The sequence below is a fragment of the Cavia porcellus genome, unplaced genomic scaffold, assembly GCF_034190915.1.
Source record: "Cavia porcellus strain 051 isolate PalLab524CR breed Dunkin Hartley unplaced genomic scaffold, mCavPor4.1 scaffold_12, whole genome shotgun sequence".
NCBI classification, from domain to species: Eukaryota; Metazoa; Chordata; class Mammalia; order Rodentia; family Caviidae; genus Cavia; species Cavia porcellus.
In genome coordinates this window covers 80325540-80345100 of record NW_026947495.1, presented here as the reverse complement: position 1 = coordinate 80345100, position 19561 = coordinate 80325540, and the positions used below count along the sequence as shown (strand labels likewise).

At 41.6% G+C, this 19561-nt stretch overlaps 1 protein-coding gene across 1 annotated transcript in view; it reads left to right on the top strand.

Annotated features, from left to right (window-relative positions):
* Positions 1-19561, top strand: part of Dnah7 (dynein axonemal heavy chain 7) — a 239656-nt gene that overhangs the window by 92523 nt on the left and 127572 nt on the right. Inside the window, exons 20-24 of the mRNA XM_023562205.2 lie at positions 7544-7737; positions 8911-9109; positions 11168-11308; positions 15795-16007; positions 17438-17547. Coding sequence (XP_023417973.1) covers positions 7544-7737; positions 8911-9109; positions 11168-11308; positions 15795-16007; positions 17438-17547 — 857 coding nt within the window. The remainder of the gene's footprint in view (positions 1-7543; positions 7738-8910; positions 9110-11167; positions 11309-15794; positions 16008-17437; positions 17548-19561) is intronic.

The window sequence follows — 19561 nt, the reverse complement described above, 5'->3', positions numbered from 1 at the left end:
ACCCATAAAAAATCAGAAGTAGCTGTTCTGTTTGCAGACAAAGTGAACTTCAAACCTAAAATGATTAAGAGATAAAGAAAGCCACTACATACTTGTAAGTGGAAAACTACGAGAGGAAGAACTAACCATTAAAAATATATATGCACCAAATACAGGATCACCCAACTATGTAAGACAAATACTAATGGACATGAAAAACAAAATACACAAGAACAATTGTAATAGGAGACCTTAACACCTCACTGTCACAAAGAGATAGATCAACTAGACAAAAAGTCAGCAAAGAAATAACAGAACTGAATCATACCTGTGAAAGAATGGACTTAGTGGATGTTTACAGAGTGTTCCACCCAACCACATCAGAAGACACATTCTTCTCACCTGCACACGGGACATTCTCCAAAATAGACCATATATTAACTCATAAAACACTGTTAAGTAAATGCAAAGGGAGTGAAATTATCCCATGCATAATATCTGATGATAGTGCACTAAAGTTGGAAATCAATGGCAAAAAAACCCTGCAAAACCTGCATAAATACATGGAAATTAAATAACCTTCTGAACAACCAGTGGGTTACAGATGAAATTAAATAAGAAATAAAGCAATACCTACAATACAATGAAAATGCAGACACAACATACTGTAACCTATGGGACGCAATGAAAGCAGTCCTAAGAGGAAAATAGATAGCAATAAATACATCAAGAAAACAGAACAAGTATAAATAAATAAAGTAATGCTACATCTCAAGGTCCTAGAAAAGGAAGAGCAAGTCAAACCCAAAGTTCATAGAAGAGAGGAAATTGTAATGATTAGAGCAGAAATTATTGCAATTGAAACAAAAAAATACAAAGAATGAATTAAAGAGCTGGTTTCTTGAGAGAATAAACAAAATTGATAAACCTGTAGCCAACCTTATCAAGAAAAATAAAGAAAAAACTCAAATCCGTGCAATAAGGACTGAAAAGAAGGAAATTACTACAGATCCCATGGAAATTCAAAAGATCATGGACACCTACTTTGAAGATCTCTACTCACATGGGTGGTAAACACAGAGGAAATGGACAGATTTCTAGAAACATATGAACTACTAAAGCTCAAGAAGATATAACAGTTTTAAATAACCCAACATCAGCTACTGAAATCAAAACATGATTAAAAACTTACCAACAAAGAAAAGCCCAGGTCCTGATGGATTCATGGCTGAATTCTATAAGAAATTTAGAGAAGATTTAATGCCAACATTCCTTAAACTCTTCAGTGAAATTGAAAGAAAATCAGTCCTCCTTAAATCATTTTTGGAAGCAAGTATTATCCTCATGCCAAAACCAGAAAAAAGACCCAACCAAAAAGGAGAATTGTTGACCAATCTCACTAATGAACATTGTTGCAAAGATCCTCCATAAAATACTGGCAAATACAATGCAGCAAATCATCAAGAATATTATACGCCATGACCAAGTGGGATTTATTCCAGGAATGCAGGGATGGTTCAACATATGCAAATCAATAAATATAATATACCACATCAACAGAGCCAAAAATAAAAATCACATGATTTTCTCAATAGACGCAGGAAAAGCTTCTGATAAAATCCAACACCTGTTCATGATAAAAACCCTACAAAAACTCAGAATAGATGGTATATCCCTCAATCTCATAAAGGCCATTTGTGACAATCCAACAGCCAACATTATACTAAATGGACAAAAACTAAAAGCCTTTACTCCAAAATCAGGAACAAGGCTACAGCCGCCCCAGGGGGAGGACTTCCAGCATCTCCTGAAATCTGTACCTTGTTGGAACTTTGGACGCTGGGAAACCAAGCAAGCAGCTTGCCTCCCTGCTAAGCAGTAGTGAGCCTACTGGTGCACAGCCCAGAGTCAAACATCCCACTTCATCTGCCTCCCTTTAGTAAATGGGAACCAGAGATCCGAGCATCTCTTGGGCGACTGACCATGTGCAATATAGCAAATAAGGGGGATTTTCTTCTACCATCTTTTTGAAGGCAAGTATTTTTACTACTGTTTTACTTTATTCTGATTAATGGTACTGTTCTATTCAATATTCTGTTTTGATAAATTCTATAATCTTCTGTACTTCATTTTATTTTGCTATACATGATTGAAAGAACAACTATTGTGATGATAATGAGATATACTGTGATACCTATTGCTGTTATCCCGGTAACCTGCTGTGAAGTTCTGTACCAATTTCACTGCACTGTCTCAGTTGGCTTTGTTCTGTTGTATTTTACTACCTTCAAAATAATAAAAAAATAAAATCAAGAACAAGACAAGGATGTCCACTATCATCACTCCTATTCAATATAGTTCTAGAAATATTATCCAGAACAATCAGACAAGAGGGAGAAATAAAAGGAATAAAAATAGGAAAAGAAGAAGTTAAATTATCATTATTTGCAGATGACATGATACTGTACATAAACCACCCCAAAAACTCCATTAAAAGACTACTAGAGGTAATAAACAAATTCAACAACATAGCTGGATACAAAGTCAGTGCTCAAAAATCAATAGCATTCCTGTCCACAAACAAAAAACTCACTGAGAAATTATGGAAATAACACCTTTCACAATAGCATCTTAAAGAGTCAGATACTTAAGAATCAACCTAACCAAGAATGCAAAAGACCCTTATGCTGAAAATTATACTACTCTTAAGAAAGGAGATTGAAGAAGATATTAGAAAATGGAAGGATATTCCTTGCTCTTGGTTAGTAAGAACCAACATTGTGAAAATGGCCATACTCCCCAAACTATTGCACAGATTCAATGTAATCCCAATCAAAATACCATCAACATACCTTACAGATCTAGAGAAAATATTCCTAAAATTTATTTGGAAACAGAAGAAACCTAAAATAACAAAAGCAATTCTGGGCAACAAAGGCAAGGCAGGAAGCATCTCAATTCCTGACCTGAAACTATACTACAAAGCCACAGTAATAAAATCAGCATGGTACTGGCAAAGAAATAGACCTGAGGATCAATGGAACAGATTAGAAGATGCAAGCACAACTACAAAAACACTCAGCTACCTGATATTTGACAAAATGGCTAAACATGTTCACTGGAAAAAAGCCTCTTTAAAAATGGTGTTGGAAAAATTGGATTTCCACATGCCGAAGACTGAAAATAGAACCATGCCTATCATCATACACTAAACTAAAGTCAAAATGAATCAAAGATCTACACATTCAAACAGAAAAGCTAAATCTACTGCAGGACAAGGTAGGTAGAAATCTTGAAGACATAGGGGTAGACAGAGAATTATAAATAAAATGCAATCTGCACGAGAAATACTTCAAAGAATCAACAAGTGGAATCTCATATTACTAAAGTTTCTGTACTTCAAAAGAAATCACCAACAGAGTGAAAAGAAAACCCACAGAATGAGAAAGAATTTTAGCCAACAATCCCTCAGACAAAGGACTTATATCCAGAACATACAAAGAACTGAAAAACATCAAGACCCCCAAATTCAAGGACCCTCTCCAAAAATGGGCATCAGAGAGGAACACACAGTTCTCAGATGTAGATATACAAATGGCAAATAAATACATTAAGAAATGCTCACCATCACTGGTCATTCAAGAAATGCAAGTTAAAACAGCATTGAGATTTCAACTCACCCTGGAAAGACTGGCTGCCATCAGGAAAACAACTGATAACACATGTTGGCGAGGCTGTGGGGAAAAGGATCACTGCTCCACTGTTGGTGGGAGTGCAGACTGGTGCAACCACTGTGGAAACCAGTATGGAGAATTCTCAGAAGACTAGATATTAGAAAATGGAAGACTAGGATTGGACGTTCCACTCAACCTAGCTATGTCCCTCCTGGGTATTTTCCCTGAAAAACTGAAAAAGTGATGTCATACCCATATGTGCACCCATGTTCACAGCAGCAAAATGTGTAATAGCTAAATCTTGGAAACAGTCAAAATGCCCGTCAACTGCAGAGTGGATGAAAAAAATGTGGTATTTTTATACAATGGAATACTACTAAGCCATAAAAAGGATGATCTTGAGGCCTTTATAGGTAAATGGAGGCAACTTGAAATATCCTCATTAGTGAAATGGCTCACATTAGTAAATATCACATTGTCTCTCTAGTGTAAAAAAATAATAAAAATGACAGAATAATGGGATTCAAGAAGTATAATAGATACTGTGAAGGCAAAAGGGAAGGAAAGTGATCTCACAGGTATAATGATATATACAGTATGTAAGACAGATGACCATATTACTGAATCTCTGTTGGAACATTGAACAGAAGTATCTGCACTGTCAGTTTTTGAGTGTCTAGCCACTAGGCTTTGATTTTGTGACTTTGGCAACTATGTTTTAAGACGACAATGATTAATGTATCAACTAGCGGTTCTACAATAAGTTTTTTGAATTTGATATTGTTCTTCCCTTATTTTTTTCTATTTTCTTTAATTTTCTTTTCTTTTTTTGAAAAAAAGAGAACAATGTGCAATATAACAACCATCATTAAGTTTCTTTCATTCTGTTTTGAAAACCTTTATTGAGTTTGTTGTTGTTGTTTATGCCTTTCGCTTTTTGTTTTCCTTTTCTAACTTTTCTCTTTTTTATTTAAAAAAAAGAAATCAGAAACTCGTGGCTCTCGCTTGTCTGAAGTGAGCTTTGTTATGTGTAACACGCTTCTCACGTCCCGAGAGAGGGACGGGAGTTTAGTTTCTGGGCGTGAAATGGTGCATTTATGTACCGTTTCCTTAGATCTGATACAAGTCAGTGATTGTGGGGGGTGGTGCGGCCAGAACCCACTTAAAGGAAAAGAGGTTCATCTGAGCTGCTGGTTTCAGGGCTTACAGTCCATGGCCAGCTGCTCCAGGGCAGCAACATCATGGCACAGGACATGGCGGGGTGACACCCATCACTAAAAACCAGAGTAACGGAGCATGGAAAAGAGCCAGAGAGGAAGGGGCTGGGCCCAGAGGGGTCCCCGAGGCCAGGCTCCATGACCACTGCCTGCAGCCAGGGCCCACCTGCGTGTCTCCATCACCTCCCCGAGATGCTGTCAAGGTCACCCTCACCAGCAGATGAGCCCGCTGACCAAGTTAGAGCCCCACCACCCCATCACTACCAAAGCTCCCCCTGGGAACGCAGCCACTGGGGAGACATCTTGGATGGAAACCGAAACAGCGGACAGAGGTACACAGTTATCACCCGAGTTCACCGAGACCATCTGCTTACGTAGGCTTGACTTCAGCAATGTAATACAGGTGAAGCGTCCTTAATCTGTGATCTGAAATGCTCCAAAATCTGGAGCTTTTTATTTTTTGATTTTGCATTTTCAGATTAATAATGTTCAACTGGAAAAGTCTATTCAAATGTTACAAAATCCAAAAAATTCTGAAATGTGAGTCACTCTGGTCCTAAGCATTTCAGAGACGCGCTAGTGATTGGCAAAATATTTATTCAATTGCTAAGTTTTTGCAGGGTTTTTAGGTTGTTTGTTTGACAGTTATATTTAGTGAAGGGAATATAACCTGTTATTTTTAAAACTTAATTTTAAAGCTTTTAGGTATTATATAAAAAAACAACAATATTGCAATCAGTTATTTTGGCAAGAATGAAACAAGTGCTGTTAGTTCGTAAGTTTTTCCTGTTATCAGCAACAAGTCAGCTTTCTTTTTTTAGCAAAGAAAAGTATACTTTTCCAGTAGATGGCGCTAGAGGAACACTAATTTCATTTTCGGATTTGGGTTTATTAAAGTATTCTCCATTGGACTGGAAAAATGGCACATTTTAAATTATAGTGTGTGTGTGTGTGTGTGTGTGTGTGTGTGTGTGTGTGTGCAATATTTATTTGAAATATAAAACTTAGTAAATAAAATTCCTTTAATAAGTTGTGCTCTAAAAGTAAGTTGATCTAATTTTATTGCATATTTTAAATTTCTCTTTATTGTGAAAACAAGTATTAATGATAATTATTTTGCCCTGTGATTAAATTTTTATATTTCCAAGTTGCATTGTTATAATTCAAGGCAAAGCAAAATATTATATTTTTGGGCTATATTCAAAGTATATAAACTCATGTGATAATAAAATTCTTGTAGAAATAGTATAGAGCTGAAAGCTTTGATTGATCTTTCAGTCATAGCTGAATGTGGAAATTAACTAGTTAGTATTGAAACTAGTGTTTATTTGAAGAATAATATTATTTTTGATCCACATAAATTTTAAAATCCTACTTTAATTTCACATAAACCTACTAAAATGCCCCATTATATTAATAAATATCTAGCATGTTTTCATGATGTTTGTTATTTGCCTGGTGATGGAAATCTATATTATATTTTAATACCTTTTGAGGACCATGTATAAAGAACTTCTCTAATTTGTCAGTGGTAAACACTGAGTGTGGAATTACATGACCCAGAATAGGCTTGGGTGATATTAATCAGGTATGAAAGAAAGTGGGGGGAAAGAGAATTTTAAACGGGTGAGGGGCACATGCCTGTGATCCAGGCACTTGGGAGGCTGAGACAGAAATCTGCCATGAGTTCAAGGCCGATCTGAACAGCACAGTGAGACCCTGATTTAAAAACAAAAATATTTCAACTGTATCTGGATAGTATTTTAGTGTTTTTTTCTAGTTTAATATGTTTATATGATATTTGATTCATATGTCTAATATGTATTTAATAAGATTCTTTTAAACCCAGCCATTAGTATACAGATAGTTTTAGAAGTCAGCATACTCTATTTTTAAAAAAATGAGTTCTCAATCTGAACTTTTGGTTATAGTTCTTGTTTTGAATTCTACAGCACAAAAGAAAGCTCTTTAAGCACTCTGTCCTTTTGAATCACTGCAAAGCCCTCACAGGGTCCCCTTGTCTGCACCGGGCTCTGGATCCCAGCGGCCACACCTGTGTCACTGGCAGTCTGGGAAGTGGGGACCTGCGCCCAGCCCCGGGCAGCGGAGGGCCACGCAGTGCTGCGGGTCGACCCAGCCTCCTTAACCCTTTGATTCTGAGCCACACTGCTAGGGGTGGGGTGGGCACAGTCTCTGCGGAAAACTGCCCCCACCACTCCTAACACCTACTTTTCAAACTGTGGTTATGAAAAGGGACTGCTCCACTTTATTATTGTTGGGAACACATTCAAAACAGTAATTTTAATGATGATTTACTATCTAGAATACTTTTCCTCAAAGAATAAGGGACTGGAAGATGTATCTGATACTTTGTTTTGCCCATCTTTATCCTCAGAGCTTGCCTCTCTCTGTCTCTCTGTCTCTGTCTCTGTCTTGTCTGTCCGTCTGTCTGTCTTTCTCATTCTTTCTCTTTCTAGCAGTGTGGCTCAGGATCAAAGGGTTAAGGAGGCTGGGTCGACCCGGAAAGTGCAGGATGACTTTATAACTACAAATTTTCACCTTGAAATCTGCATAACCTTCATTTGATTCGAAATGCTAAACCTTGGATGTATGAATCCATGCAACGTCACTGTCTGAGGTTTTTGAGTCGAGTGTTTTCTCTTTGGCTTTTAGAATAAACACGTTCTGACAGTTGTAACTATTGACAAAATGCTGGAAAAGATGAAAAAGAATAATGAACTTTTGGAACTCATTCTAAAAGGACTGAATGAATATTTGGAAAAGAAACGGCTCTTCTTCCCCAGATTCTTTTTCTTGTCAAACGATGAACTTCTCGAGATCCTGTCCGAGACTAAAGATCCCACCCGGTAACTCCTCCCATGGGCTGTGGTCCGAGGCTGGGTCTATCTGCTTGAATTTAACTCTTAGAATAAGATGGAACATACGTAACTCTGTGAAACCATGTTTATAGAATGACTTCTCTTCAAGTGAACCTTAAATAATGCCCCCAAACATAAGTAATGTTGTGAAATGAGACATTTTTCTGCGTGTCTGTGATCACCAGGCGCACACTGTGCTTTGCTTCTTTACTGCCCGTGGGGCTCCACGATGGCAGAGATCTTTGCCAAATTTTCCTGCTGCTGAAAAGTATCTGATAGAAAGTAGGCAGTGAATAAATAACTTATTAGATAAATTTATTTTATATAATGTGCCTTCAGAGAATGAGTCACCTGGCCCAGATTTTTTTAAAAAGATAAATTTAGCCTCAGATTTGTAACTGAATTTTATAAGCTGCTTCTTTCTGCCAGTTTGAAAGATGAATGCAACTGTTACTGGTAATGTGCCAAACTGAGGGGCTCACGCATTTCCATCCCTATTACACCGAATAGTGTAACAGTTGGGTGTGTCACAGCAGTTGATTTGATAAACTGCGGAGTACTTAAAGCACTGAAGGACTTAAAGGCTATAATTTTCAAGCAGTCTCTGAAGATTTCGTTTGAAATGGCTACTTTGGTGTATTGAAGAGTCTTTAAACTGGTGCATTCATCTGTTAGTTAAAAATGGCTTAAGCCAGGCAATGTGGCTCACGTCTGTAATTCCAGCACTGGGAGGCTACAGCAGGAGATCACCCTGAGTTTGAGGCCAGCTTGGGCTACAAAGTGAGCTCAAGGCCAGCCTGAACCGCATAGGGAGACCCTGTCTCAAAAAATCAAAAACATAGTTTTTTATGGCTACTTTGAACATCTTTCAATTTACTGCATTGAAAAATGAAGACTTGTGGGTGTCTCTCTGCTTTGCAGGTTTTATAACTATAACTTTATTGCTCTTTTCTGAGCTCCTCTGGACCTCGTATTCTGTGTAGGCAGAGATTGTGTGGTGCTTTGCTTGGTTTTTGTTTTGGGCTCCGCCTTCCACGCTCAGTGCCCCTAGCACAGGTCCCACACTTTGCTCATTGGCAAATTTTTAGTGAAGACACAGTGGACGGACATGTGGAACCGTCGCTTTCATTTGGTTAACTCTTTGCATGGATTTCCCGCCAGGGTGCAACCTCACCTGAAGAAATGTTTTGAAGGAATCGCGAAGGTGGAATTTACAGAGACGCTGGACATCACGCACATGAAGAGCAGCGAAGGCGAGGTGGTGGAGCTCATGGAGACCATTTCCACCGCCAAGGCCCGAGGCCAGGTGGAGAAGTGGCTGGTGGAGCTGGAGCGAATCATGATTAACTCCATTCACAAGGTGGCTGGGGTGTTTGCTATTGTTTTCAGGAAAGCATGCAGGAACGGCAGTGCCACCATAAAGATCCCATTGGAAGAGGCGCGGTGGTGTAGCGGGAGGTGGAGGCAGGAATTACCGTTTCCGGAGGGACAGGTGACCCGAGGGCAGCAGCTGGCCTGCGGTAGTTGCTTTGTCGGGATTCACTTGGAGTGTGACAAACGCCATCCACGCTTCCGGAGAACACTGGGTTTTAGGAATGCACTTGTTTCATTTCGGGCAGTCCCTGTGTACATACCTGGTCTCCTTTCGGTGCCCCCTGCACACCTTCCTGGAGTTCACATCCATCCCCCTCAGACTCACGCGTCTTTCTGTTCTCTGATATGGAGGATGCGGAGCAGAATGTTACAGAATCGTACCTGCTGCCCTCAGCTCATGGTGACCGCATCTGTGTCACATTGCAGGACGCACCCTGTGAGCTCGGTCATTTGGAGAATTTTAAGTCACACTGACAAGTGGAGATTGCACACCCATGTTCACTTTTCTACTATAATACAGGTTTTGTATTCAAGTGTTCAAGAAAAACAAAACCTATGAGCAGGGGACCATGAACGGAGAGCAGGAAATTACTTTTTCCTCGTCTCCTGTATATTAGTGCTAAAATTCAGTGGAGTCTGGGTTTGACATTGCCATGTGTCTAAATGTTCTCATCCTAAAAATAGCCTTACTGCCCCCAGTAAATATCAAACCTTCTGAAAGTTTCCCATTTTCTCCCTGTTCTGTATTATATTACAAGCCATAGAGTTGGTTACTTTGATTTAATAATCCATCTTCTTAGGATGACCGTGTGTGTCAGACCCCTGGCTAAGGGAGCGTGTTCACAGGTCTTTGGAAGTAGCAACAAACAGCGTTCTACATGACCATTGGCAGGGCAGAGGAGTCCACTGTGACCACTGTTTAGGGCCCTGCATCGGGTCACAGGGTTTGCTAATAGTGTTAACTCATTGCTGTAGATTTATCTATGACTATTTCAACTATACTTATGATTTTGTTTGCCAAAGTGCTTGGAGGAAGGGTTTCAGTTCTTTGGCCGTTACTGTTTCTTTGTGAAGTATCTTTACTCCACTTGCCCCTTTTTGATCGGGTCTTTCGTTTTGTGCCTTTTTTTCTGTTCTTTTTTGCAGTTCTCTGTGTATCCTAGGGATCAGGGCTCTGCCCAAGGCACTGCTGACAAAAATGTCCTCCCATCCTGCAGGTCGTCGCTTCAGTCCCTTGGTTGCTTCTTTTGCTGCACAGAGCTTTTTAACTTAGTATGATCCCATGTGGTAATTCTTGGTCCTATTTCCTGTGCAACCAGGGTTCTGTTCAGAAAGTCCTTGTGACCCCAAGAGTTTTACCTGTTTTATCTTCAAGCAGATCTTTGATCCTTTTTGATCTTAGTTTAGTATGTGGTGAGAGGGGATCTAGGCACAATCCGTTCTCCCAGCACCTCCTTTCACAGAGGTTAGCCTTTCTCCAGGGTAGGTTTTTGGTGCCTTCTAGACCCATAAAATTGAGGACGGAGTGAGCCCCAAACACAGGAGCTCTTTAGAGGACTGTGTGATGTGATTATGTGCCCTAAGTGGGGATCTGATCATAGACCGTGAAAGCATTAGCCATTCATTTGATGTACCTCACCTGGAATGATTTAAATTTATTTACTTATTTTGGTGCCAGGGATCGAACTCACAACCTTGTCCTTACTAGGCAAGTGCTTGGGCCTCTGACCTAAAGCCCTGGCCCTTTATTTGTTCAATTAAAATGTATATAGGATGTTTTTCACTAAAACTGGTCAAATAATTATTTTACATAATGTAGTTCATACAAGTTGATACTATATTGGCAACATTAAAATGTTAGGTAATGCCTAGGTCCATAAATATATGAATAAATTTGAATTTAAGCAGTTCTGTTCTACGTCATTCTTTCATTATTGGTGAAGAATGCTGAGCAGTGTGGGGTAATCTGTGTAGAAATTTTAGTCTTCATTATGTAGCTGGTTCAACAACCTGTTTGTCGCTAGCATTTTCTTCTCCTACCCAGGTGATCGGGAGCGCCATCCAGGCCTATATAAACAACGAGCGCATTAACTGGGTGCGGGAGTGGCCCGGCCAGGCGGTGCTCTGCGTGTCCCAGACGTTTTGGACGAAAGAAGTGCAAACGGCCATTGCAGTGGGGCTGGAGGTGAGCGCTTAGCACCCGTGTTTCCGCGGTTTTTCCAAAGTTGCCTTGAGAGGATGGACTCACTCCAGAACAGCCGAGTGGGAGAGCCCACTCAGAAATCCACTGGATGCCGCAGGCAGCGAAGTACAGATCTTAAATACAATTCCAAATCACAGATGCGCAGGAGAACTCATACAAATAATTATCCAAAATCTATGTCTAAACCACTAGCTTATTCACATTGTGTAAAACTGATTGAACATTGCTCTTGTTATTTTATATATGTATGTATATATATATTTTCTACCTTAAAAAATAGGGAGATAATAGAACAAAGAAATTTTCTAAGCTTAGATAGATGAGGCAGATATAGAGTAGTATAATGCTCTTTTGAGTCTTGAGTAAGACTACCTGTGTATACAAGGAATCAGCTGATTTACTCTATTTCAATTGTTAATACATTCATTTTTGAATAAGTAATGTTTTGAGTGATAACATTAACTATTTCAATGGTCTAACATACCTACACTTTAATATGACTTAATATTAATACTTATTAATATTAAGATGACTTTAATATTAACTAGGTGGCTACTGTTAATTAAAAAATAAATTATACTCAACACGAGTCTTATCCTTGAGATAGAACTTTAAGTGAGCCCAATTTTCAGGGACTATGATTCAACTGGAATCTAGAAATTGTGGATGTTTAGTTTAAAACATGACATTTCTGGGTGTGGTGGGTACATGATTGTAATCCTGGCACTTGGAAGGCTGAGACAGGAGGATTGCTGTGAGTTCAAGCCTAGGCTGTGCGGCAAAGTGAGGTCAAATCCAGCCTGAACTGCATAGCGAGACCCTGTCTCAAAAACGAAATAAAACAAATCATAAAAACATGACATTGGCCAGGTGTGTTGGCACACACCAGTAATCCCAGCACTTGGAAAGCTGATGCAGGAGGATTGTTACAAGTTTGAGGCTGCATAATGAGACTCTTAAAAAAAGTTAATTGATTGATTGATTGAGACAGTGCAGTTCAGGTTGGCCTTGAATTCATGTGTAGTCCAGGCTGACCCTGAACTCACAGCAATCTTCCTACCTCAGTCTCCCGAGTGCTGAAATTATAGACATGTGCCACCAGGCCCAACTAAAGCCATGACGTTTAAATGCATTTAGACATGCATGGAATTTGATATGTCTCAGTCACTTTCTTGTCCCTGGCACAGAACAACCAACACCCAGAACTTAAGGGAGGGGAGAAGCCTTTGGCTTACAGTTTACACTGGGGTCAGCCCATGGTTGTCTGTCTCCCAGGCAGAAACTGCATGGTGGATGAAGGTGCTCGACTCACAACAGGCAGGAAGCAGAGAGAGAAGAGGAGCCAGGGACAGGCACGTGCCATCCACCTGCCTCCTCCACCCAGGCTCCACCTCCTAACAGCATATTTAGCTATGAACTCATCAATGGATCATCCCACTGATGAGTGCAGTGACTGAAAAGCCCCATGTCTGACTCCTGAGACCTTGAGGGGACATTTTAGACCACTCTGGCTCCCCAAAGCTTCAGGCTTATCTAATTATGCAAAATGTGTTTCGTCCAACTCTAAGAGTTGCCAAAAAGTATTGCTGGAGATTCAAGAAAAATTCTAAGCTGTGAGCCCCTGTGAAAGTCGCAAAATAAATTGAACACTTCAAGCATACAATGGCACAGAGCAAATATTCCCATTCCAAAAAGGAGGTGTAGGAGACTAGAAAGGACTTTACAGGACTGAAAACCATCAGGGCAAACTTTAAATCTTGAACCTTCATGTTCAGCATCTAGGGTAGGTTTTGTTGAAATGTTAACTCCAAAGAGATTGGCTAGCCCTGCCCCTGTGACCTTGCCTGTGACGGCCCATGTGACCTTTTCCTGGGGAGGATCTGCTCACAGCCTGTGGCTTTCCTCAGCACAAATTCCGTGTTCCTGGAATTTCCGGCTTCATCGGCTCTCCATTTCACCTTCCACTTCACTCTCAGAGCTTCACACACCGTCCTCTCAGGGGCTCACTGCATAGCCCCCCGGCTTTCCTTTGAAATCTGGGTTGAAGCCCCCATTACCTCACAACTTTTGCTTTTTGCATGCCTGAAAAACTAGCACCAACTGGATGATACCAGAGTCTGCTACCAGTTCAGGCAGTAGCCAGGTCCCCTTGTACCCTGGCTGCAGTGGCCTGTAAGTGCCTGTGTCTGGATGGCTGAACTTGCGATGATACTTCCCAGGATACCCCAAATGAGTAGGATACCCAGAATTCTCTTCTCAAAGCAGTCTTTTAAAGAGTTTACCCTTTGCATGCTTGAACTTTTGTTGAGTTGGGCCTGGTGATTTCCTGAGACATCTTCAAGGCATCTTTACTGCTGTCCTGATGCAGAGTACTTAGCTGCTTTTTACGGAGCTGATCTCTTCAGCTTGGTCCCACGTTGGCAGGCGTTTCACTTGTGGGAAACTTTCACATCTTTTGGCTTTACTTTTTGCTTCTGACTGTCATCTGAAATCTGGTAAAGGCAACTATCAGTATCCTTGCTACTGCCTGAGCGTTGGTCTGCTTTGTAATTCACTCTGCCAGATTAATTAGTCCCCCACACTTAATCTCAGTCTTCCACAAGATTTCAGGATTTAGGCAAAATATACATAAATTTTCTGTGTAAGTGGAACAGACATGGCTTCTGGTTCAGCTGTCCAGATGGAATCCTTATTTCCAACTGAAACCTCGTGAGCCTGGCTTTCGCTGTCTGCGTTTCTATCAGCATTCTGGTATTCCAAGCTTTTACCAAAATCATCAGTCAGATTCTGCTTGTAGCCTTCTAAGACTTCTCCACCTTCCATCTCCAAAGTTTTTCAAGCTCCTCCTACAAACCAGTTGCAAAGGCTTGTAAATAACATGGTCAGATATAGTCACAGCAACAACCCTGCTTCTCTAATCTGATGTGTGTCTCTAACTCTAAGACACCAGTGACCATTGGTTAGGCTTTGAGAGGAACACATATTCTTGGTAGGTAGGCAGTCCTAAAGAAGAAGGAGATGAATGACACATGCTTAAATCTCTGCAGCCAACCAACAGGTCACTTCCTTTGCAGGAAGAAATAAAAGTGTAGGTCTGAAGGTCAAGGGTTTTCGGGAAAGGGTCTCTCTCCATGAAAACCAGAGCATTGACACATAGGATTTCCCTCACTTTCAGTATCATTGCTGCCACTCAGCAGAAGCTCTTAAAAGGTGAAATAAACTGTGTGTGCAATGTTTATCAAACATCGTGAGAGTGGAGAAAGTGACCAGGTCAGCCTCCTGGAGCACACTGCCCACTCCCTTGGGCACAGTGGTTTGCAATCATCCTGCTGTGCTCTTCATCACAAGCCCTTGTCTGACTTTGAGTCAGATTCATCTACCAGAGGAGGGAGGACAAGGGAAGCTGGTCCTTAGAACTGGCCTTCGCTCACCATCAGCAAAACCATTAGTGTTCTGCTTATTGATACCTGGCATGGTCCATTTGTGCTGCTATAACAAAATACCTTTGCTACAGAGATGTTTACTTAGCTCAGCGCTGGAAGCTGCAACTCCAAGGCTGGGCAGCCTGGTCAGGGCCTTGTGCTTACCTCACAACGTGGTGCATGACGTCATGGTAAGGTGTTGCTAGAGGGAAAGATGACATGGTGGAAGAAAGCAAGAGAAAAATCAGGATCTCTTCTGAAATAACAACCCATCCTCAGGGGAACTGGTCCAGAGCCACCCGCCCTGTGCTAATCCCTTATGAGGGTGATGCCCCTCTGTCTAGTTATTTTTCTCTAGACCCCACTTTTCAAAGGTCCCCTCCTTCAGCACTGCCACACTGGAGACCACAGCTCCGTAAGGCAACTTTGGGGGACACAGTCAAATCCCCTCCACACCATGGCAGCTCTTCATATTTTGAGCGATGCTAACCCCCTTTGGAAGTTAGCAGAGGGACCAATAGATCCACAGGGTGAAAGACAGAATCAGAATTTCAGGCTTCATCACCTCTACTCTTTTCTAGTCTTGTGGGAGCTTCTTTCTGGGAGAGGATGAAGGCTTGCTGTAGCTTCATAGTCAAAGCCAGTAAGCCTAGAGGAAAGCGCTTTCTTCTCTCAGTGTGAAGTGCTCCCCAGGAAGAACTACGGTGAGTTCTGATTGGCTCCCACATCCCTGTCCCATGTTACTATGGAGATGGGTGAATATGATTGACAGTTCCAAATGAAGCACAGAACAGAGAAAGGCTTGAAAAAGAAAAGGAGAGGGCGTTGGGCTGACACAAACCCCTGTACCCACTGTACCTCGCCAGATTGGGCTTGTCAACCTAGCATCTCTGGCAGTAAGGAAAATTGATTATTTTTAAATCATCATGTAGAAATTTAAGAGGAAAATACAGAGAAGACCCAACTGCCATACTAATTCAAAATATTCACGTTCAAAATGATTCTGGTCACACTGGGAAATCATATGTTTTTTTTTTTTCTTTCAGGCTCTCGAGCAGTACTTGGAAAAATGTAATAAGCAAATTGATGACATTGTCACGCTGGTCCGGGGCAAACTGTCCAAGCAGAATCGCGTTACTCTGGGAGCCCTTGTGGTGCTGGACGTCCATGCTAGAGATGTGCTTGCAACACTGGTCCAAAAACGCGTCAGTCACGACTCTGACTTTGAATGGCTAAGTCAGCTTAGGTACTATTGGCAGGTGAGTTTCAGCCCTGTGTGTTATTATGGAGCAAGTTCAGGTCGTGGCTTTTTAATTGTGCCTGTGTGCTGGCGTGGGAAATAGTGTCACTAATATAACACTTTTTTTGCTGATGACCGACTCTACCCAGCTTGGAGATTAAGGAAGGCAATAGCTGAATCATCAGTATCTATGTTTAGATCTGTATCTGTACCCAAATGCATTGTTGTATGTGACTATATACATAGATTAAAAAGTTAGGTCAAAAATTACTCAGTTGTAGACAAATCACCATGCTTGCAATTTGAAAAATGCTAAGACCAGCCAATTTAAAAATTTTAGATGATACAGCTAAAGAATGTACAAATCAAACTTTTAAATTCCAATTTAGTCATTCAAGTTGCTTCTTATTGATCCATAGAAGAAGCTAAACACATGACCTGTCTCTCTGTCACTTTTTTGTCATTAGGGCAAAACTCTCTACACCCACGAGTTAAAGGGGGGAAGTTTTTTATTTTTATTCTCATGTTTTTTAGGAGAGGGTTATGTGGGCTCCCAGGTTTCGGGGTCTCAGCTTGTCGGCTGGCTCTAAGGTGAAGTAGCCCGGTGGGAGGGCCTGGCGGAGGGAAGCTGCTCGCCCCATGCGGGAGGGAAGGGAGGAGCAGGGGAGGGAGATGCACCTTCCAGCTCACTCCCCAGGGACGGCTCCTCCTGACAGCACAGTCAGCCACCGTCCTTACCAGTTTGTGGCTGCACTGCTGACTTGAGCATCCCCAGGATCCAGGCATCTTCTGCACCATGAGAATTGTGGGGAGGGCATTTGAGATCTGAAAGGATTTTATAAAGGATCTTTCTGAGTGATGGCAGGAACTGTGATGGGAAGGCAGGAGAAGCAGGAACGGTCAGTACACGGGGCAGCGCTGGCCTGATGGGTGCAGGCAGAGGGAGCAGAGGACTGGGGACGTGGGCGCAGAAGGCCTCACAACGCAGGCACTTGTGCAGAGGTGTGAGCAGGGGGAGAGGGAAGACCAGAGCCAGCATCCTGGAAACCACTGGAGGGGCGGTGTAGGCAGTGGTTAGGGACACAGTGATGGAGCATTTCTTCAAATGCCAGGTCCTCCCCTGGACAGGCTCGTGACAGAGGGCCAGTTCCTCATCTATAAAATGGTGAGGATCCTAGTACCCACTCAGTGTTGACAAGAATGCAAAGATGGGAGAGACACAGCACAAGCTCAGAAGTGTCACGTGGGAAACATGGAAGCCACTGGCCTCAGTGACTCACCCATGGACACCAGCGTCCCAGGGCCTGGCTTCTTCAGTGCAATCACATGCCATCTGACAAGTGAATTTTAAGGAAGTCTGCACTCTGGTTATTTACTAAAGAGCCTGAGACAGTATGTTGCTTAAACCTTTGTTGTCCTAACTAACTTCCTTTATCTGGTTTACCGCAGGAGAATCATTTAGAAACAAAGATGATCAACGCTGGTCTGCGATACGGGTACGAATATCTGGGAAATTCACCCAGGCTCGTGATTACCCCACTCACTGACCGATGTTACAGGTAAACCTTTTAATTTAAGGGTATACTGGAAATAACTCATCACCCCAGTCCATGAATTTATTTAAAAATTTCAAATCACTTCCCGTAACATAAACTTACTCTGTATTAGTGTCTCGAATCACTGTTTTTCTTTTTTTTTTCTGGTACTGGGAATCGAACTCCAGACCTTGTACTTGCTAGGCAGGCACGGTGCCACTAAGCTATCTCCTTGGCCCCTCATTGTTTCTGACCTTCTTCATCCCTCATTTCTTCCCAAAACTCTCTGGCTGCCTTTGGATCATCTGGGTCATGCAGTTCCTGCCCCTAAAACCCTGAGTTTCCGAGGGCCTGTTGTCCTAGGTGCTTGGTGTCATGCTCCGTGTTCTCCTGAACGCGCTCAGCCCCTCTCAGGCTCGGCCACCTGCCTTCTCTCTCGTGGGCTTTGCCATGCACATGCCCGCTGGGGAGCCCTGGTGCTGACCTCCTAGCTTTTTGCATTTTCATTTTTTTTTCCAAAAGCAGCCTCCTAAACTAGCTCAGGGGCCTGGTTACATCTCCAACCATGGCGGTGAGAAGCCGTCCACCCTGTCACCTTCACGGAGGCTGAGCTGCGACCTTGGCCTTCTTAGTTCTTCACATCTAGTCACGCACCACGGCTGCTGATCTAAATACACCTGCTTCCCTACCTTCTTCACTATCTGTTCTCGTCCTCTTATAAAATATACCTTTTGGAGCAGTTTTAGATGCGTGGAAAACATGTGCACAAAGTCTAGGGAATTCCTAAGTCAGTACCTCCCATTCTTCTGTCCTTGACGTCTTGTGTTAGTGTGGTTCCGTTTGTGACAGGGGATGGACTAATCCTGACACGTGACTAACCGAAGGCCATCATCTGTGTCAGAGTCCAGCACACTATAGTCTTACGGGTTTTTACAGATGCAGGATGTGATTGCAGAATGGTTTCCTAAAAATGTCCTCTGTGCTATGCATTCATCTGTCCCCCGTCCTCCTGAATCCCAGGCAGCTACGCACGCTTCTGACGTGCATTCAGTCTGCTCCTTAATGTCATAGTCTTGAAATCTAGAGTCTGTCTTCTTCACTTGTGCATTTGTGTTTTCTCCAAATCTCCATACCTCGATGTCACATTTCTTTTTATCTCTGAATAATGTGTGGTGTGGCTGTGCTACCATTTAGCCACCTTTTGAAGGACACACTGGTTGCTTCCAAATGTTGGGTAAAGAAGCTACAAACACTCCTGCCTAGAATTTTTGCAGGGACATAAGTTTTTAATCCATTTTGTGTCTCAGTTCTCTTTAGTGCCTGTAAATGTACACCGTGTATTGGAAAGAATATCCTTTCTCCATTGACTGGTCTTTGCTCTTTCGTCAAAGATATGATTTCGTTTTAGAAACATTTCTTAAATACTCAGAAATATCATTGATGACTCATACAATAAGCCTGCGCTTGGCTTCGTGAGCCGCTGCACTCACACCACCTCTGTGCCCTCCTCTTACACGGGCTCAGGGTGTTCACAGAATAAGGACCCGAGCTGCCTGCCTGGTCTCTTAGCTAAACTGCTAAACTTCTAAACAAGTTGCCACAACATATCAACCATAACAGGGATTTAACTAAGCGAAAGTACGTCTTTTATGAGTGAGTTTTAATCCATTTCCATTTAATGTGATTGGTAAATTATGTGGACTTTCTCAACTCACCATGTATTGTGCTTTATAGTCCCAAGTTTTAATTTTCATTTTCTTTAGTTTTCCCTACTTTTACCTTAGATTTTGTTTTGTTATTATTATTATTAGTAGTAGTAGTATTTTTGTACCAAAGATCAAACTCACAACCTTGCACTTGCCAGGCAGGCACTTATACCCTGGCCTTTGCCTTAGCTTTTATTAAGTGACTAAGTTTTCTTAATTTATGTTTTCTCATACATTATGGATACGATATGGGATATGATATAGGATCATATTTCTATTGTTTCTTTTTTTTTAATTGATCTGGTGATTGAACTCACAACCGTGCGCTTGCA